This window comes from Mus musculus, chromosome 2 (assembly GCF_000001635.26).
Source record: "Mus musculus strain C57BL/6J chromosome 2, GRCm38.p6 C57BL/6J".
Classification (NCBI taxonomy): Eukaryota; Metazoa; Chordata; class Mammalia; order Rodentia; family Muridae; genus Mus; species Mus musculus.
In genome coordinates this window covers 49,274,181-49,296,569 of record NC_000068.7, presented here as the reverse complement: position 1 = coordinate 49,296,569, position 22,389 = coordinate 49,274,181, and the positions used below count along the sequence as shown (strand labels likewise).

General features: G+C 38.1%; 1 protein-coding gene across 14 annotated transcripts in view; it reads right to left on the bottom strand.

The window, feature by feature from the left end:
• Mbd5 (methyl-CpG binding domain protein 5) overlaps positions 1-22,389 on the bottom strand; it is a 370,190-nt gene that overhangs the window by 23,119 nt on the left and 324,682 nt on the right. For 12 of the 14 annotated variants that reach the window (XR_003950019.1, XM_030246630.1, NM_029924.2 and 9 more), the window contains 2 exons: positions 21,796-22,007; positions 16,787-17,989 (listed from right to left, as the gene is read on the bottom strand). Coding sequence is in view for 12 of the 14 variants with exons in the window: in XM_030246630.1 (XP_030102490.1) it covers positions 16,787-17,989; positions 21,796-22,007 (1,415 nt within the window). In the remaining 2 variants the exon portion in view is untranslated. Of the gene's footprint in view, positions 1-16,593; positions 16,686-16,786; positions 17,990-21,795; positions 22,008-22,389 lie in introns of all 14 variants that reach the window. The other 2 variants (XR_003950018.1, XM_030246638.1) reach the window with 2 other exon arrangements.

Genomic DNA, 22,389 nt, shown 5'->3' with positions numbered 1-22,389 from the left:
AGAATACTCAACCGCCTTCTACTATGTTAAGTTTAAGACTAATTAAAATTAATTTTATAGCTAAGAAAGCTACATTAAAAACTACATGGATATATATGTACACACACACACACACACACACACACACACACACACACACACACATATATATCACAGAAAGCCTGGCTAAATTATTCAAAGTAAAAATTGTTTACCGATATTTACTAACATGTGCAAATTTATTTTCAGTTAAGTTTTTGTTTATGTTTATCTGTATGCATGCATTTGCAGTTTTATTTATGCTTATGTGTGTGCATGCACGTGTTAATGATCAGCCACAGAGGTCAGAGGACAGCTTGCAGCAGTTAGTTCTCGTCTTCACCATGTGGGTCCCAAGGCTTGAGTTCATGTTTTGGGCTTGAGAGCAAGCACCTTTATCCACTGTGCTTTACTCAATTTTTTAAATGCCTAGATGGGTTTCCAATGGGCTTTAATTTTTTTGAATTCATTTACCTACCACAGTTTCTTGATTTAAATCTGCGTCTGAAGCTCTAAGATACAGTCACACTGAGCTACATTATTCATAGATGGTTCAGTGGCCTTGAGAGGAGTAATGGTAATGGCTTCTGAAACTAAACAAAAGGAAGGTACACACCACTGTGCATTTCTGTGATAAAACCATATATATCCCCAGGAAAAATGTTTATTTAATTGTGTGTACAGACACACACACACACACACACACACACACACACACACACACACACTGTATATTGTTTCTGGGAAAATAGTGGAATATTTGAAAAATTTTAAGAAACTCTTTAAAAGTACTCCTAAAAATGGCATCAGAGAGGAACAAAATATATTCAAAGTCTAATCAAATGGAAATCATACTTAATGATTTAATAAGATTCCTTTATAAATTAGTTATCATGTAAATAAAAACAGGAAAATCAAGCATATAAATATAACATTACAATATTAAACACACAAATATCTTTTATAAAACTTACACTGAAGGACTTTTTATCTTTTATAAAACTTACACTGAGTTATTTGAAGATACTTAATGGTTTATGTATAATTATAATTTTAGACTTTTGTATACTTACAAGTCAGGTCTTCTATAAATTATTTTCTAGATTAGTGCAAAACTGATAGACTCATTTTATCTTTGGTCATAATCTCAAAGTTTCAGTCTAATAAATTCGGCCATTAGCAATGGCCATCATTACTCTTCATCCACATTTAACAAGTATAAGAAGCAATTTCCATCAAATATCCAATGAAAATTTTTGCAGAATTTGAAAAATAATCTACAAGTCTGCATGGAAGAACAAAGAATCCTAGATAGCCAAACACTCTTAAACAAAACAAAACAAAACAAAACAAAACAAAACAAAACTCCCCAAAACTCTGCTGGCGATATTCCCATTCCTAAGAAGCACAGTAACAAACAGCATGACACTGGTGTAAAACCAGACACACTAATACATGCACTCATTTGGGGGACCCTGAATCATTTTCAAGCACCTATAACCATCTGACGTTTGACAAAGATGACCAAAAAAAAAAAAAATACACTGGAGGAAAGACAGCATCTTTAACGAATGGCTTTGGAAAAACTGGATACCTATGTGTAGAAGAATAAAACTTTATACTTCTCTCACCCTCCACACAAATCAACTTCAATGCATCAAAGAGTTCAATGTTGAAACTATAACTCTAAAGCTTTGACAAGTGAGAGTGGGGAGTACATTTCAGGATATAGGCTTAGAGAAGGACACTCTGAATAGGACTTTGGTCACCAAGGAATAGAACTGCAGTGGTTTGAACGAGTTTGGCTCTTTTATCTGAATGCTTGATCCCTGGCTTGTTGAAATGTTTGGGAAGGATTAGGAGGTGTGGCCTTGTTGGAGGTGTGTCATTATAGGTTGGATTTGAGGTTTCAAAAAACTCCTTCAACCCCAAGTACTCTCTCTGCCTTGTGGGTGTGGATCAAAATGTGAGCTGTAAGCTGTTCTATTGCTCCAATGTCATAGAACCTAGTCCCATGAAACTCTAATCCAAATTAAATGCTTGCTTTTATAAGTAACCCTCATCATGATATTTTTTTCTCATGGTAATGGTAATGGTAACGGTAATGGTAACAGTAGCTAAGACATGGACCAACAACAAATAATAAATACTTCATGAAATGCCAAGGAAACTGATAATAGATGGAAGAGGCATCCTATAAAATGGGAAAAAATATTTACCAGCTATATATCTGACAGAAGATTAGTGTCTAGTATAAGCAAAGAATTAAAAAACTAAATACCAGGAAAACAAGTATCTCAATTATTGTGGGCTATGGAACTGAACGGAGGATCAGAATGGAGTATTTCTTAGAAGATGAAATACAAATGATTAGAGAAAAATCTGTAATTGTTTATGATCCTTAACTATCATGGAAATGCAAATTAAAGCTATTTTTAGATTTCGTCTTACCCTAGTCAGAACAGATAATATTAAGAAAATAAAAGACAACAAATATACATAAGGATTTGGGAATGAGAAACTTTAATTTTTGTTGGGAGTACAAGCTGGTATAACCACTATTGGAATAGTGTGGCAGTTCTTCAGAAAACTAGAAACAGGGATGCTATATGTCTCAGCTATATCATTGTTGAAGCATGGTCCAAGAATGGTGTTGTGTAAGGAGAATTCTGAGTACCTGGGAGACAACTCCAACTTCAACTGTTGTTATTCATGTCCCTGTATGGAAAACACAATTTTGTCCCATGTGGCTTACCCATGTCATGTGACTTGCCCACTATGTGAGACCTGACTTTGTGATTGTACAATTTACTCATGTGACTCTTCTTAATCCTCAGAGTATAAATTGTCTGATGCTCTGAATAAAACTGGATATTGCACGAGACTTTAGTCTGTCCCATTTATCAGCTCCTTCTTCCTGGGTCCCACCATGTCTAGAGATAAACACACCATAACTGGGCATACACAGAAAGAAATGCACAACTACAAAGACTCATGCTCCTCCAATGTTCATAGCTGCTCTATTCACAATAGTTAGGACATGGAAGCAGTGTAGATAACTATCACTCGATGCACAGATAATAAAAATGTGGTGCCTGCGCACAATGAAATTTTATTCAGTTGTAAAGAAAAAAGAAATTATGAGATTTGCAGGTAAATGGAAGGAACTAGAAAACATTATATTGTATCTTGGGTATTCTAAGTTTCTGGGCTAATATCCACTTATCAGTGAGTGCATATCAAGTGACTTCTTTTGTGACTGGGTTACCTCACTAAGGATGATATCCTCCAGATATATCCATTTGCCCAAGAATTTCATAAATTCATTGCTTTTAATAGCTGAGTAGTACTCCACTGTGTAAATGTACCACATTTTCTGTATCTATTCCTCTGTTGAGGGACATCTGGGTTCTTTCTAGCTTCTGGCTATTATAAATAAGGCTGCTATGAACATAGTGGAGCATGTGTCCTTATACCAGTTGGAACATCTTCTGGGTATTTGCCCAGGAGAGGTATTGCTGGATCTTCCGGTAGTACTATGTCCAATTTTCTGAGGAACCGCCAGACTGACTTCCAGAGTGGTTGTACAAGCTTGCAATCCTCTTTCTCCACATTCTCGCCAGCATCTGCTGTCACCTGAATTTTTGATCTTAGCCATTCTGACTGGTGTGAGGTGGAATCTCAAGAAGAAGAAGACCAAAAGTGTGGGTACTTCATTCCTCCTTAATATAGGGAACAAAATACCCATAGAAGGAGTTACAGAGACAAAGTTTGGAGCTAAGACGAAAGACTGGACCATCCAGAGACTACCTGGGGATCCATCTCATAATCAGCCACCAAATGCAGACACTATTGCATACGCCAGCAAGATTTTGCTGAAGGGACCCTGATATAGCTGTCTCTTGTGAGACTATGCCAGTGCCTGGAAAACACAGAAGTGGATGCTCACAGTCAGCTATTGGATGGAACACAGGACCCCTAATGGAGGAACTAGAGAAAGTACCCAAGGAGCTGAAGGGGTCTGCAACCCTATAGGTGGAACAACAATATGAACTAACCACTACCCTCAGAGCTCCTGTCTCTAGCTGCATATGTAGCGGAAGATGGCCTAGAATATTGGGAAGAGAGGCCCCTTGGTCTTGCAATCTTTATATGCCCTAGTACAGGGGAATGCCAGGGCCAAGAAGTGGGAGTGGGTGTGTAGGAGAGCAGGGTGGGGGGAGGGTATAGGGAACTTTTGGGATAGAATTTGAAATATAATAAAAGAAAATATCTAATAAAAAATTTAAAAAAAAAGAAAAAGAAAACATTATATGAGATACCCTAGAACCAGGAAGATGAACGTTGCATATTTTCATTCATATGTGGACCTTAGCCTTGAATCTTTTGATTTGTGTTTAAGTTGGAGCAGAATCTAGAATTCTAGAAAGGGACAAGTAATGGGAAGGTGAAAGAAAGACTTTAAGGATAAGGACTAGTAGAACATAGGTAACATGAAGAATAAAGAGGGAGATTGAAAAGGAAGTTTAAACAGAGAGAGGAACGGGAGTATAAAACAAAGTAGGGGATGGGAGATAGAGAAACAATTTTAAGGTGTAGGGGAATTTCCCCTATTTGACTGGCTGATAAAGTCAACAGGAAGCCAATCACTGGGTGAAGATATGGAGGTGGGATCTTCCAGGCAGAACAGGAAGAGAAGGGGAGAAGAGAAGGGTCTGATGAAATGGAGGATGAAGGGAGAAGGAGATGAAGATGGAGCTGACCCACGTGGCCTAGAAGAGCTGCAAGTCACTAGGAATTTCATATCTGGGCAATAGAGTAGCATAGGCTACATTTGCCCAATCTAGGTGTGCAGCTTGTATTTATATCAATTGAGTTTTGTGTTCTTTGGGCAGGCATTTTGGGGTTGGAGATTTACTGTTATATATACTGGGCTTGTATATTATAAGTCACTAGTGTTTTCATTTCAAGGAGCTAAGGGGAGCTGAATGACAGCTTCAGGCATTTCAAGAAAGACTAGTTTGGTCAGCTTAGCAAGCAGAGACTTGAGAGTGGGTTTTTGACTGGAACAGCTTGGCAGCAGGCTGGCCACAGGAACCAGGGCAAGATGGTTGGTCGCTTGGGGCTGGCCATGGAGGTGAGAGAGACTGCCGATGGTGGTACATAGAATTGTGATTATTCACTAATGGGAAAATGTTCTTCCCAGAAGCCATAGATTGCTCAACAAAAAGCCTTTGCCAAGTATTGGATACTTCTTTTCCAATTGTTGGTCAGGAGTGCCCTGGAGACAGTATAGGATATTGTATGGATCTTGGTTGCCCAACAATAACTCAATGATTGTTGAAGATGATAAACATTTTGGTCATAGGACACGGAGAAATCAAGATGGTAGTAAACAGGAAGCTTTCTTCCTTGACTAATTTTTGTTGTAGCAGAAGGTACTGTATAGACTTCTGGGTGAGAAAGTCATCAACAATCTTACCTAGCTGTGAATCCTGTGAGATGTGATGAGCGAGTCGAGAATATTCATGGCAACAGTGGCATGAATGCTATGGGGGTAACCAAACACTTTCTAATAGGATTTAAGAACTGTTCCAAAGAAGGGAACACACGCCTTGTTCTGTACATCTGGCCAAGAATCCAGGTCTCAGGGTGAATTTACTCCTATTATTTTGCTAATCTGACATGATTATCAAACTCTCCTCTAAATTTGTATGTCTCTCTCCGTTAGTCTATGGACAAACGATGGAGTATCGTCCATATCACAGATTTCATAACTGAGATGAGACATCTGTCTTCAAGCATCCCATCTCATTTCTAGCATGTCTTGGGATTCTGGGCTAATGAGGAATTCTATGTGTAGAGTTAGAAGGCCAAGGTTTGAATTTGACTGAATAGCCTGTGACTCACATCTTTAACAATGCCTTTTCTCTGAGCTTCAGTTCTCTCCTCTGTAAAGTGGGGGTAAGGATGTACATCATGGTCAATTACTGAGATCTAAGAAGAACATTAATATAATGTCACTTTACAAACACCACAGTATCCTTTCCCCAAATGCTATTGTATGTGATGTTATTTTTAGGAGAACATTATAAAAACCTTTCAACAGTGTGTTATATATTTACATCAATTTATATTTTAAAATACTCACATAGTATATCTGAAGAATAATGAAGTTATTTAAATTTTTGAGGTGGCCTAAAGTTTAGTATATGAATGCACAACTAGTATTTGTTGACAGAATACATTAATTATTAATTAATACATGAAAAAGAAAAATATTAAATAGTAACAGTACAGGCAATATGTAGTGCTAGTTAAAGTCTGGTAAACACGGATCTGAAGTAATATACAAATACGAAGTGTCCATTAGCTACTATAAAATTATTAAATAGAAACACTGAAGATACCAGTAAATATTTAATAATAACATCTTTTAACTAAAAAATACCACTAACTTGAATACTATTTCAGTACTTTGGGGATAACTGAAATTTGTGATAAGTAGTAACTTTTTAGTATTAAAAGTTGATTTATTTATGATTAGAAGGATAAAAATAATTCCCCAGCATAGAGCAGGTGAAAAACTTCTTCAGAAATCCTGGCATTTTCAGTTTGCCAACCCGCCCATCACCACCATCCTATCCAGGGACACTCTCAACAGCACTTTGGCAGCCACTTCCATTCTACTGGAATACTTAACAATTTTTTACAGAATTGCTAAGTGTTACAGAATTATTAAGAAAAAGTAAATCCTTCAATGTGATATGAAGCACCTTATTATGCCACCATTATTGAACAGAAAAAAACATTTGGGGCAAACTTGAATTTCTGGAAAAATGTGTCACAGAAGCATAGAGTAGCCTGAGAATTGAGATTTCATTTGCTGCTGTCTAGACAGAAGTTGCTCTAAAGCTTGGGGACTGCCATCTACATTAATCTCAGTTATCAGTTTGTGGAGGGAACAAACCTCTGATTCTAGTTTAATCTTGCTTAAGGGAACAATAGGCCACCACAGTTAAAGTTTATAGCCTTACCTAGCTTTTTGGCCAGTTTAATATTTTTCTTGATATTTATATCTTTGGACTGATCTAGTTCTTCATTCTTATTATCTTTCAAATTTGGACTAGGGCCTGACTTTTTTGCTCTGGATTTTATCTTTTTTATTACTTCCAGTATGATTCTGCTTCATTTCTAAGAAGATTCTGGTACCAGCAGAACACTGGTTACCTTAACACTAGCCAAAATGTAGCCCAAAGAATGTGACCGTGAAGAAAAATATTCCTTTCCAAAAGTGGTTAGAAAGATAGAGAAGAAAAAGTGAATGCATGAGGAACATGTTGGACACAGGATTACAGCACTACAGACTACAGATTAGCTACCATGTGTAATCAAGTACACAAAGAACACACTTTAAATAAAATGCTAAAACATTGCAGGAAGGCATATCCCCCCCAGACTAGGTTCCCTGGTGCAACTTAAGTTTATATCCCTGGAACATTGACACAGCCATCAAAAAATCTGTGTATGTGATGATGCTGAACTGAAAAACAGAAACCATGGTGCCTCTAAATGAGTCAGTTTTAATAAGGAGGGGGTTGGTCTCTTTAATCAACCAGCCAGAGAGCCATCTTTATCACTATCACTGCAAAAACACGTAGAAAGAGTCAAAGTGTGAATCTAAGAAGGACGCTTCCACACACTGATGCTTTCTGTAGAAGTTTTTCTGGTAATTAACAAGTGTCTCCCTATCTGTCTTACAATAAATGTTTCATGGAAAAGAAACATTTTTTTTGAGCTCTTTTGTTAAAAAGTCTTTTTTAAGTTTTAGAATATACACAAAAGCCCCAATGAAATATGAAGAACAAAGAGATAACATTGAAAACAGTGAAAAGATTTATTCATGCAAAATAAGAATTTTATGCTTTGATTATTAGTGAGTAGCAATCTTTTAAGAGTAGTTTGCATGATCAAAAGTGGCAGATGACACCTATCTATCCAAAATAGTATAACATATAGACCTTTAAAGCACAAAATCAAAAACATACAGAAAATAAGTGACCCAATTAAAAATGGACTAATATATCGGAATAAAGACTTTTCAAAACAAATATGGATGGTTAATAAATATGTTAACAATTGTTCAACATCATTAGAAAAAGGAAATGCAAATTCAATCCATTTTCAGTCTCTACTCACAAATAACTAGGAAATCAGACCAGCATACATGTCCATCAACTAAGGAATGGATATTGAAAATGAGGTACACATGCACAATGGAATTTTTATTTAGTCACAAATAAAAATAAACAAAAGAAACCTGAAAGTAAATAGATAGAGCTTGAAAAAATTATGCCGAGTGAGTCCAGGAAAACAAATGTCATGTGTTCTTCACTTGTGGATCTTAGTTTTCCAATCTCTAAATTTGCATGTTTAACTTGGAGTACTGCAGAAGCCAGGAAGCTAGAAAGAAGCCATGGGGAGAGGCGTGTATAAGAGAGGGTGAAGGTAGAGCTAAGAATATGGAAACAGAAGAGAGAATACTAAGGATAGAAAAGTTAGCAGGAAGGTTATGTGGGTGGCGTATAGAGGAAATGATGGGGCAGAGATAAAGTCAAAAATGGAAGACATTTGAAAAAGTTGTATTCAGACCAACTAGTTACCAAACTAAAGAAAATCTACTTGATCCAGCAAAACTTGGTGCTGGAGAGATGGCTGAGTGGTTAAGGGCATTTGCTGCACTTGCAGAGGACCCAGGTTGAATTTGCAACACCCATGTGGTTGCTTAAAACCAGTTATAACTCCAGTTCCAGGGAATACAATGTCTTGTTTAGACCTCCATAGGCACCAGATGATACTCATGTGGTACAAATACACACATGTAGGCAAAAACCACTGATTAAACATAAAATAGGATCTTAATATCATAAAAAACAAAGAAAGAAAGGAAGAAAGAAAGAAAGAGAGAGAAAAGAAAAGATGAAAAGATGAAAAGAAATGATAAAATAATTGGGCCTTTTGTTCCTCCAGATTCAACGTGACAACACTCATGCCCAGCTCTGCAGCAGACAATCTGTATGGTCTCCCTTTACTCTCTAACCCCACCCCCAATGTATCACAAAGCCCTTCTCCTCCAACCTTCCTGCTCCCAATTTATCCCACAGTCTCAAACTCCAACACCAGCAGAAATTCACTGGGACTATACCTGCCTATCAGGCCAGGTAAGTCAACTGAACACCTTCATCATTCCCTCCTCCCTTCCAAATCCAATCTCCCAGTCTCACCCCAAACTCCTTAACAGAACACCAGCTGCTCCCCTCCCCCATCTCCTGTGGATCCCACAGAGGGACTACTAATTATTCCCCTCCCCCTCCTCCTAGCTTTATCCCACCCCTCAACCCCAGCAGGCACCCTTGCTAACCCAAGTGCAGCTCCTGGCAGGGAGACAAGGAGACTGCCAGGGGATCCACACTCCCTTTCTGCTCCTCCAGGTCCAAGCCCCAGGCAGCCACGACAGTCTCCTAAAGTCCAGGGAGGAAGGAGAAACTAAGGAGCAAAGCACCCACCCAAAAGAGACAAAACTAGATATCACCACCCAGAACTATTATAATCATTCCAATCTGAGATGCCTGGATTAAGCTGCATATCAACAAAAAAAGGGCAGAAAGCTTACAAACTCACGGAAACTGAACAGTTCTCTGCTGAATGATAAATGGATCAAGACAGAAATAAAGAATGAAATACTTTCCAGAATTCAATGAAAATGAGAGCAGGCCATACTCAAACTTATGGGACCCAACAAAAGCAGTTCTAAGAGGCAAGTTCATAGCAATAAGTGCTTACATTAAAAAAAACAAAAAAAAAAAAAAAAACTCAATATCACACCTGAAAGAATAAAAAGAAGAAATTACACCCAAAAGGAGTAGGTGGCAACAAAAAACCAAACTCAGAGCTGAATTCAATAAAATAGAAATAAAGAGAGCAATTCAAAGAGCCAATGAGGCAAAGAGTTGATGTTTTGAGAAAATCATAAGATCAGCAAACTCTTATACAAATTAACTAAGAGGCAGAGAGAGAGAACATCCAAATTAATAAAATCAGAGATGAAAAGGAAAACGTAATAACAGACACCAAGGGAATTCAAAGAATCATTATGTCATGTTTTAAAAATCTGCACTCCACAAAACTGGAAAGTCTAAAAGAAATTTATAATTTGATAGGTACTACCTATCAAAGTTAAATCAAGATCAAATAAATAACTTACACAGACCTACGTCCCCTAGTGAAATAAAAGCAGTCATCAAAAGTCTCCCAACTAAGAGAAAGCTCAGGGCCAGATGGCTTTAGGACAGAATTCTACAAGACTTTCAAATTATTCTCCTCAAATTCGTCCATAAAATAGGAACAGAAGGAACATTAGCCAATGCATTGTATGAGGCTACAGTTACCCTGATACCCAAACAAAGACAACAAAGAAAACAAAGAAAGAAAATTACAGATCAATTTCCCTTATGAATATACAGGCAGAAATACTCAATAAAATACTAACAAACCAAAGGCAACAACACATCCAAAAGGTAATTCACGGTGACCAGTGGGCTTCATCCCAGAGATGCAAGGATGCTTCAATATGAGAATCACTGCATACAATTCACTATATAAACACATTGAAAGAAAAAAGCCACATAATCATTTCATTAGAGGACATTATTAAATTAACTCCCCAAATCAGTAGCTTTCCACAATACAAATGACAAAGGGACCGAGAAAGAAATCAAGGAAATGACACCTTTCATAATAGTCCCAAATAATATGAAGTATAGTTGTGTAACTCTAACCGAGAAAGTGAAAGACTTGTGTGACAGAAAGTTCAAGTCTTTGAAGAAAGAAATGAAAGATATGAAAAGATAGAAGGATCTCCCTCTCCCATGCTCATGGATTGGTAGGATTAATATAGTAAAGATGGTTATACTATGAAAAGCAAATCTACAGATTCAAGGCAATTCTTATCAAAACTCCAACACAATTCTGCACAGACAAGTCTCAGCTTCATATGGAAAAAGAGAAAAAACACACTACTGCTAAAACAATCCTGAACAATAAAAGGACTGCGGAAGGTCTCACCGTTCCTGATTGAAGTTATACTTCAAAGCTATAAGATAAAAACAGAAGATAAAGTGGGGAATAGTCTTGAACACATTGGCACAGAAAAAAAAAACTTTCTGAACAGAACACTGCTAATGCAGGTTCTAAGATCAACAATTAATAAATGTGACCTCATGAAACAGAAAAAGCTTTGCATGCAAAAGACATACTTGTTAAGGCAAAGTGGCAGCCTACAGAATGTGAAGAGATTTTTTTTTCCTCTTTAACCAACTCCACATATGATAAAGGGCTAATATCCAGAAAATTTAAAGAATTCAAGAAACTTGGTATAAAATATAAATAAGCCAATTTAAAAATGGGAAACAGATCTAAACAGAATTCTTAAGTAGAGCAAACTTGAATGGCTAAGAAACACTCACAGAAGCATTCAACATCCTTAGCCATCAGGGAAATGCAAATCAAAACTATTTTGAAATTCTTTCTTACACTTGTCATAAAGGCTAAGATCAATAATACAAGTGACAGCTCGTGCTGGCAAGGAAACTTGTACAGCCACTATGGAAACTAGTATGGTGGTTCCTAGGGAAGATGGGAATAAATCTGCCTCAGGACAGCTATGGCCATCACACCCACCTGTGAGCCTCCCAGATGCGATGCATTCACTTCTGAAACAGTAGCACAACAGTTATAGGCGCACTCAACCACCACTCCCTAATTGGATTGGAGGCCACTCACTCCACAGGAGGGAACTTGTTCCTGCTACAGTAAATTTGGCTAAAACTAAAACCAAAACCAAACCAAAACAAAGAAACATGGGATGGGGGTTGGGGAGGGTGAGTCAAAGGCTCTAGCTAAACTGCTGTTTCAAATCATCTGGGCAAGACAAAAATAATTCCAGTGTGATAATGAACCCACAATCATTGTGAATGCCTGAACTGGGTGTGCACAACAGGCCTGTCACAGTGGGTTACAAGAGGAGCTGGGGGTAGTAGGGTGGGCGCCGGGGTGTCCAATCAATCACTGCTGAACTATTTGCTATGGATAGATTCAGAAAGAGGGGGAGTCTTTGCTTTTGGTTGTGAACTCACAGAGGACCCAATAGGCTTCAGTGGATAGTCTCAATACAATGGTCACACAGATGATCCTGGTTAAACTAAATGGATCTCAAAGCAAACTCAAATATTATAGATCTAAGGAAAGTTGCTGGTGGGGAGGGAGGAACAAGGGCGATAAGAGGGGATGGGGAATAGAATAATGCATTGTATACATATGAACGTGTCAAATTACTATTTGTGCTTTTTAAAAGTAGAAGTAAAATTGTTAAAATGTGTACTTTATTTAAAAATTATTGAAATAATTACCCAAAGATAACCACATTCCCTCACAATCTTAGCATAATGGTGGATGACACCTGTAATAACTGGATTAGCCATGTATGTTTCCAAGAATTCTCTAATGCTATGCCAAGATTCAAGGTGCATCTGTTATCTGGTCTGGGTGTGTGTGTGTGTGTGTGTGTGTGTAATTCTGTCTCTCAGAACATACTGTTCATTATAAGTGAACAAAAGAAAAAGAAACTGGAGCTTTCTGAGTAGTGTTAATACAAGGTACACACATCTTCCTGTGTTGCCACACATAGCAGCAGCCAACTTGGCTTCTTTCACACAATATTAAAAACCTCTACTAGGGGGGAGGGAGAGATGACTCAAAGGTTAAGAGCACTGACTTCTCTTCCAGAGGTCCTGAGTTCCCAGCAACCATATGGTGGCTCACAAACATGATGTCTTTTTCTGGTGTGTTTAAAGACAGTTACAGTGTAGTCATATACATTAAATAAATAATTCTTAAAAAAAAAACCCTCTACTAGCTAATATTGTCAAGGGCTGGGGGCTGGGAGATAGAGGAAGGAAGTCTGAATTGGTAAGTTTTCAAAATAACTGAGAAACTACCGAGTGTCAATTTCACTTAACAAAGTATTCTAAAACGTTGTTAGGCAGACCCCCTTCTTGAGATTAAGTTACTAATTAACATTGAAAATGCAATTTGTATGCTATGTGATAACATTCATAAATCCATCACAAACTATTTTACTTGCTTAGTATATTCCATATGATTCTTTTACTCTCATCCTGGTGAGTAAATCTCTATATACAGATAATAAGCCAACAACAACTAAGATCTTCTACCTCAATTCAACAATGGTGGAGTTCAAATTAACTAATTGTCTTAAATAGGGGAAACAGGCTAATTTTTACTGGGGCTTCTTCTGTTTTGAGAACATACAGAAATCTCATTCAACTCTTGAAACACTATTAAGAGTAGGAACTACTGTTTCCACTAGAGGAGACCAAGCCCTTAGCAAATGATATACACATGCAGGTCCACTTAATTGTTTGGTAGTAAGCTCCTAACAGAATGTCCAAAGCTCCTTCTGCAACACTATTTCTCATGGTCTCTTTAAGATGCAGCAACATTGTATCTTAACAAACTGTCTCAGAAACTAGGTCTATCTTATGCATTATCAGTCTTCTGCTACCTACTACCCAGTACCAAACATTAAAATGCCTTTCTAATAGAATAAACTAAGCAAATTTTATTCCCTAGAATGATCGCACTCTACTAAAGTCAGCCATTGAACAATACCAGTGTTCTAATCTATACTGAAGACTGCTCTGTATAACTGGGAGATAAAAGAGGCAAACAGTTTGGTTTTAAATAGTAGTCTGTGACCCTGCTATTATTTATTTTCCTAACTTGCATGATTCTAGAAAGAATTGCTAGTGGCTGCTAAGAACAAAGAGTGTAAAAGAAAGAAACATGTGGGATGGGGTTGGTGGGATAACAAATCTATTTTACAAATGAGTTAACAGGTTTTATCTGGTAGGATCTGACAGGATCTTGGATTAATTTACTTTGTTGAACATACAAATAGCATCAAAGACGAAGGCTAGGAAGGCTTAACATGACAACATGTAAGACAGCTGTTTGGCTTACTATCGCGGTAAACACCAGGAGAAATGGCCATGCAGCGGCCCAGAGGAACTAATAAGGTTTACTGTAATAAACCTAGGCTTATATAAAGTGTTGACTACCCATCACTCATTACCATAATTAGTTCACTTTGATCAAAGGACAAATTTAAAAACTGTCCTATTAGGTATCTTTCTCGAATAACAGATCATGCTTTGCTGTACTAAGGTCCTGAATATATTTTAATCTTTCCATAATGATAGGGGTCATTAATACACCACACAAAGGCCTGAATTCTGACTGTCTTCTTTGAGTCTTCTTGGGTCTCACAAAAATGAGAAAAGTGAGCACTATTAAATAAGATGAGGAAGCCTTTTCTCGGTTTTGTGAAATACACATAAAAAATAGGTGCAGCAAAATAAGTGCTTTGCTTTTCTACATACAAAAGCGATATGGGTCTTGCAAAAACTAGATGTTTAAAAAACTGCTAAGTAGCCTAGAGCTTTCACTGCTGTTGTGCCTTGCTTCCAGTTCCTTATGACGCGTCTCTGTATGAGTGCGTGTGCGTGTGCGTGTAAAGGTCAGAGGATCGCTTGGAGAGTTCAGTTCCCTCCTCTCAGCACGTGGCTCCTAGGGATCTAGCTCAGGTGGTCAGGCTTGGCAGTAAACACCTTTCTTACCCTGCTATGCCATTTTGTTAGCGCTGTAACTTGCTTTTTAGTGATAGGCAAATATTTTATGTATTATCATCAATATTTCAATAGATATTTTAGTTTTCACATAATGTATGCTTTAATTTATATATTTTGAATTACTAAAAATACTTTTCATGTGTCTTGATAACAAAGTTTTAACTTGAGAAATCAATATTCTAATGTCAATGAAGGGAAAAAAATAATTGCCCCCCCCCCCAAGATTTCATGTTCTACTGTAGGAAGAATCTGGTTTTTAAAATGAAAATAAATTGTTGTTTTAAATGTAGCAACAAAATGGTTTTTAAAGTCATCTAGAGATCAGGAGGGCATGAAGTGATTTAGCAGGTGAAATGTTTGAGTTTACATCTACATATAAAAGCCAGGCAGGTGTGGTGGCCCACAGGGACAAAGGGCTGTGCCAGACTAGTTGAAACAAAGAAGCTAGGGGCAGTGAAGGACCCAGAGACTGAGGAAGACACTTGGCATCCACCAGGGACCTCCAGGATCTCCACAGGCACACACATATATGTGCGTATGTACCCATACATATGTGCCTACATAATGCAAACATGTATGCATACCATACAGACTTAAACAAACAAACAAACAAACAACACATGCTTTTATCATGTGAGGGTACACAATGGCATCTAGAAGCAGACTCAGGCAAGAACAATGTTTGGAGGAGGGTCATAATCTTTCTTCAGTTGTATATTTTTATAAAATGATACCTGAACAGCCTTGGTTCATTTGCACAGAAATTGTAAAGCAGTTTAGCGAGTCGCTCTTGGATTTGTAGCAGTTCCATTTATAAGCAGCCCAATTTTGCTGTTTCTAATTATCTTTTGAATAAACTGTCAAAAATATTTAGGTTTATCAACTTAACAGATGCTTGGCTGGCCTCAGAGAGTATTAAGAATAAAATGTTTTGTGAACTGCAGTATGGAATTCATTTTCTTATCAAAAGTAGAAACACCAGGCTCAAAGTGTATCATGACAAGTATATACTAGGTATTATAAGCAAGGGTTTGAGGACCTCCTGGCCTCATGATGAAAGACAGTCCTTTTATTGTGCTGGCAAAAATGCTCTTGGTTTCCTGCCATTAAATCTAAGTGCCAGCTTAAGTCTGAGCAGAGCTGAATTGCTTTGCACAACACCCTCTTTATGAGAACAGTCTATACCTGTAAGAGAGATTCTTATTAGCTAAGAAGATGAGAAATTCTGTTTCTTTATATGATGGAATTGGGCATGATTTTCTCCTTCTTATCCAGTAAAAAATGTTTCTATTTAAGTTAAACCTTCTGCATGTTTCTTGCAGCCAATTTTACCAATTGTAAATAGGGGTCAGAAACCCCTATTTATTTCTTCTATCTCAGATGGTAGTTCATGGAGACATTTTCATTTAATTTATATGGTCAGACTGTGTTAAGTAGACACAGACTATTGATATAAACATTTCCACATGTTATAAAGACCCAGAACTCCCTCTGAAAATAATTCAGGTGTAACTGGCTGCTTTCTGTAATGGCTGTAGCTCCACCCAGACTTTACCAATGCCCTACCTCTGGATGTCACATGTAAACTGGTACAGGAGAGCTGTCTGTTGGCAGACCTTGCTACCTGGGAGCAGCCCTTCCTCTGCCATGTTTCTCCCACTCATTGGCACTTGTCTTCCTCTATTTATGGAGAAAAGGGCTACAGAGAATACAGAGAAGGCAGGCAGACTTGACAGAATTTTAGACATTTGGTTTAGGGTTAGGGGCACCCTGAGCCTAGTGGGTCTGTAAGTTTTTCATAACTCACCCCTTGGCAATATGACACTTTGGTGACTATAACCATCCCCTCTTCATTTTATGTTCCAGAAGCTTGTGAGACCTCAATGAGTCATGAAGAATCTTAAAATCAAATCCAAAGAATCCAAAGTGATGATAACAAAAAAGAACAATTGATATTTGAACAGAGGTTAGTATTTGACAATGGATAAAGATTGGTATACCTTCCCTTCCTCGGGGCTTTGTTGGCATGAATTGTGAACGTCGTCTTCTCTTATGAATTTCCCAGGCCAGGAAGTCAGTCCTTTGATTTGGCCCCAGACCAAGTCGCCAACGTTGAACGTCCTTGGTCTATAGTGTATCAACTCATGTGAGGAGGGGGAGTCTGGATTCCGTAGGTCGTCTTCACTACTAATGCTTTTAGCATCTGAGGGACTAGGCACACACCCATTAATGGTTTTGGCATTAAAGTCTCCATTGTAATGGATGTAGTCTTTGACCAGAGAACTTTCCAAACTATTTGAAGAACCCGGAGACTGCCCCTCTAGAACTAGGTCTTGTTTTGCAGTGCCTAGCAGCTCTCCAAAGCCCCGACTCTGACGAGGTCTGTTTCCGTTAATGTGTGTACATCTCTCCACAGTACTCTCTAGTCTCTCTTTAAAACTCATCATAGTTCTTTTGTAATTATTATACCTGAAATTTTCCTCCAGAATCTTATCACCTTGACAGTTTCTTGGTGGTAACAGTATCGGGTGCTGTTCCCCAGCTAGAAATGGCAGTGTAGAGACATTGTTGGGCCTTTCGTGGCAAGGACTACTGTGGATATGGCCTGGATGATCTAAAAACTCCTCATACTTCCACCTGTTGCGCTCCCCTCTGGGACTTTGCTCCCCATCCCACTGTTTTCTGGATGTGTGGCAGCTCGCTGACTTGAAACACTCAAACCCGTCTCCTTCGCTGGAGTTCTTCCCATGGTCTATGTTCTTGGGTAGCCGTGCCCCTCTCGCATTCCTCAGCCTGCCATCATGATCCACTCCTCCCATGTTCCGCCCGTGGATGACAGCGCTCACAGCACTGGACAGATTTAATGGGTCACCAATGGAGGCAGTGAAGGCACTCATGGCGCTCAGGGCTGGGATAGGGCTGATTTGAGTCGTGCTGTTGACAGCAGTGGTGATGACAACCTGCATTCCTTTGCTGGCTGCATCCACAACTGCTTTGTAAATGGCGTCTACGGAGGCATCTCCTTGGCCACCCATAACGAGGCCGTCCTTCATAGGCTGACCAAGGTCAATCCTTGGCTGCAGCTCACAGGGTGTATCTTGGAAATGTGGAAGTGCAAGGTTTGGGTTTTCAGGAAGTGTTGTGAGCCCAGGCTGAGTGCTTATTCTTTTATTTAGAAGAGCTGCATCTCCTTGCATCCTCACCTTAAATAAGTAGAGGAGGGAAAGAGAGAGGGAGGGAGGGAGGGAGGGAAATAGAGGGAGAGAGAGCAAAGGAGAGAGAGGGAGAGAGGAAGAGAGAGAGAGAGAGAGAGAGAGAGAGAGAGAGAGAGAGAGAGAGAGAGAGAGAGAAGAGGAGAGAAGAGAAGAATGTAAAGACCTTAAAAATATCATAATTTAAAGATTCACCAAAAGATAAACAAGGAAGCACAAAGAACAAGAATAAAAATGAAAGGAAAAAACCATTCTGTATAGAAAACCTCACACATTGACTGTATTTTTATATTTGGGTAATTTTTTTTTAGTTGAAGCAGTTCAACAGATCTTTTAAACTCATCATTGCCAAGTGTTTTCTAGAAAAATTAAACTTGAGGTAGTTGGACACAAGGTGTTTCCATGTGTTTGCTCAATGGTCTTACAGGCATTTGAAACTTAAGATTGATAACTAATTTAACTAAGTTAAATATAAGATAAAATAAAATAAATTCCTTTTCTAACAATGAATTACTTTGGTATGACATTACACATGCTAACTTTTATTTATATTTATTTTGTGTATACAATGTGTGTGGGCACACATGTCATGGTGCATGTGTGGAGATCAGAGGACAATTGGGTTGCCAGGCTTGTGAGAAAAGAGCCTTTACCCTGTTATGGTTTGTACATGCTTAGCCCAGGAAGTGGCACTATTAGAAGGTATGGCCCTGTGGGAGCAGGTGTGGCTTTGTTGGAGTAGGTGTGTCACTGTGAGTATGGGCTTTAAGACTGTCATCCTAGCTGCCTGTAAGCAAGGACTCTGCTAGCAGTCTTCAGATGAAGATGTAGAACTCTCAGCATCTCCTGTACCATGCCTGCTTGGATGCTGCCATGTTCCTCCCGTGATGATAATGGACTGTACCTCTGAACCTGTAAGCCAGCCCCAATTAAATGTTGTCCTTACAGGAGTTGCCTTGGTCATGGTATCTGTTTCATAGCAGTAAACCCCTAACTAAGACGCCCTCTTAGTTATCTCACTAACCAGACAGGATATTTGTTGAAGTCTTTAGACTGGGTATTAATTCCTACTCTTCATTCTTATCAGACCATTTCCTGAGATGCATCCTCATGTTGCCACAAAGAACAATGGTTGTCTATAGAGTGACTATCCGTTAGGAAGAGGCAAGGGGAAGGGATGTCTGTATAGGAAGCATTAACGCAGTTTGGAAAAAAAATTCTATGGCTTCTCTAATTTTGCAAACACTGTATAAGAAATACTGTGACAGATTTTAGGTCTAATATCATCATTAGTTATCAATCTTAATTTCTACTCATCTCTGGCCAATAGACCACTCCCCTCTGGTCTCTACTTACTTTCTTACTAAACCAGCACCTAGGATCCAATGGCACATCAGCCACTCTTTTGCTACTACCCCCCGCCCCCTTGTCTGGACTTGCCAGATAAAATCTAAATCTTAGATAACTTTAAATTCTGGTTTTGTCTACATCCACAGGAAGGTAAAGTATTTTATGAATAGATATTTATGTTTTCCAACCTGGCCTGTTGCTGCTCCTTCAGTCCTGTGACCTTCCAGTCAGGAATCATTTTCTCCACAACACTCTCTCTGTACTTCTTCAAGATGATTGCCATATCATTTCCTAACCTATTCTTGGTAGATAGCCCTACTTACCAGAGAAAATGAAGCTCATGGTAAGATCTGTCACACTCCGACAGTTCTTGATCCTTAATAGCTTATATTTCTCATAAGTTATGCTTTGCTTACATTTTGTCCAGTTTTCCATCTGCTCTATGGAAGAAAGCTCTGTACTTCCCTTTCTTCATATTTACATTCATGTACTTTTTTGGCTCTTTATTTTTAGCATATGATTATGTTCATGCCTCCCTATGTAGAAGGTCAGTGCTCAACCCAGTGTACCCTCTGGAGCATTAACCCAGGCCCCCTGCTCTTCACAGTGTCAGTTTGGTTTTTGAAGCAATACCTCATTTTACAAGTCTCAATGTCTCTATTTGTCATTCTGACCATTGCAATATGACCCTGCTTCTACCACTTCCCCAAACTGTATTCTCCCGGAGTTACTCTCATGTCCTAACAGCACAGTGAGCTGGCTGCAGGCTTTAGCTTGCTTTCTGGATGCTGTAGGTATGCACATCTTCCATTATGAATTAATTTATTATGTATGTGTGGATATTTCATTCTAGGTGAAAGATGTGTTCATCACCATTCTTTACTAAACCAACACTTCTCTGCCCTACTCTATCTTACTTCCTTTCTCAGAAGAAAGAAAGAAGGGCTGTAGAGCACCCTGGCAGACACTTAAACTATTAAAGCATGTAGCAATACCTAGTTTCTCTTCTCCATCCTTCCCTTTCACGGTATGAGGAAATGTACTGCACCACTCTTCTGCTAATACTATGGTGTCAGGATTTCGTAGTCTTGGAGGTCTCAGCATATTTGAGCGAATAAGACTACCTAATCTTTTAAGCTTATAGATAGATGGATATTATGTAATAAAATTATTTTCTGATTCATCAATACCTTAGAGCCTCTTAATTTCTGACTCATGTTGTAATGAATGCTCTGCTATGTGCTCTTCTATTCACATGTGAAGATGTCTCTTAAGTCAAACATATGTGAATTAAATGTCTGGGCTAGTGAACAGATATGTGTTTAGACACACATATACACATATATACAAATATGCTTACGAACTTGATAAACTACCAAATTATCTTCCAAAAGAAATGAGCGAGGCTGGATATATAGCTCAGTGGTAGAGCATTCCCACAGCTTGTACACGGCCTCACTTAGCTTTGAACTCTATCAAAAAGAACAAAAAAGCTAATAAAGCTTAACCAGAATCCATATGGACCAACAATAAAATCAAAGTGCTGATTCCTTTATACCTGTACCAGCAGTGCATGCCATCAATGGGAAATACATAGTAATGGACATATTGGTTATTCTTTTCATGATATTAATAATTAATATTTCATTTCCTGTGAACTCTCTGTTTATAATTATTCCTTATTTTTCTAGTCAATTATCCTTTCCTTCTTGATTTATAGGAAGTATACTAATATGAAGGGTGTCCATATATGGCATGCATTATGTATATATTTCCTGACATTTGATACTTCTATAACTTTGATCATATAGAAATTAATATTTTTGTATTAGTTACATATTTTTCTTTTAACCTAATGGTTTTATATCTTGCTTAAATAGCTTCCTCTGTTTTATTATTTATAGTCTGTGGTGGTGTATGTCTATAAGTCCAGCATAAGGGAGTCTGAGGAAGAGGGTGCAAATTCAAGACTAGCTAGCTTGGACTACATAGTGAGCCCCACCCTTTTGTTTGTTTTTTAAAGTGTTACATCTTTAAAAAAATATTGTATGTTTCTTTTTTACACTGATATAGCATAACTCTTTCTATATAATCTTTAGCATATTAGTCACCTTTGTAGAAGTAGTTGGCCATGTGGCCTAAATCAGGAGGAGAGGGTAGTGGAAGCTAACATGGAAGAAAATGTATATTAATTATGACAGTAATGTGTGCACAAGGCACAAAAGGGCATAAGAGGGTAACACTATCAGTTTTCACTCACATTTCCAAAAAAACTACTGCCTTATACAAAATATAATTATCTTTACAGAAAGGACTGGGATGTTTAACAATAGTCAATATTAAGAAATAACTGTCAATAGGCTCTAAAGGGTACTTTTTCATTCCTTCTCTATTTCAATAGAACCAGACATTGTTTCCAGCTAAAGTCATGTGTGGAAGGAAAGTACCTGGAAGTTCTGAAACAGACAAGCCATGGGGTTATTGTTAGCTGGGCAAGGGACTGTGGGTTGTCCTTGGAAGGCCTGGAGATTCTGGTGTCCCTGGAGAAGGTGTTGCTGCGGCTGCTGATTTGGAGGAAACATCTGATTGCTGTTTAGTAGCGACTGTAGATGAGTCAGTTGATGGTTATTCAATGAATTGTTTATGGATGATATATCACCTACAGTTTTGAAAAACATAAAGTATAAGTAAACGTGCTTCTTCAGAGAACTAACTTATGGTTGTCTTTGCACCTGATAATTTCTGAAACAAAAACTGAAAGCTGAGCTTCATAGGAAAATTGGTCATTTTTTTTTTTTAAATCAGCCTTACTTAGTTGTAAGTAAAGAATACCTTTAGCATTTAGTTTTATCTGTAAGGTCAGCCTTTTATTTTATACTACATAAAAATTACTTAGTCATTAATGTTAAACTTCAGAGCTAAGTGTCCCTATGTTTATTTTTATTAGAACACCTACAGTTAAAGGTTGAAAATTTTCCTTAGCAATTACTTAGCAGTAAATAGTTGAGCAGATGATGATAAAGAGTGGGTATAATATAGTC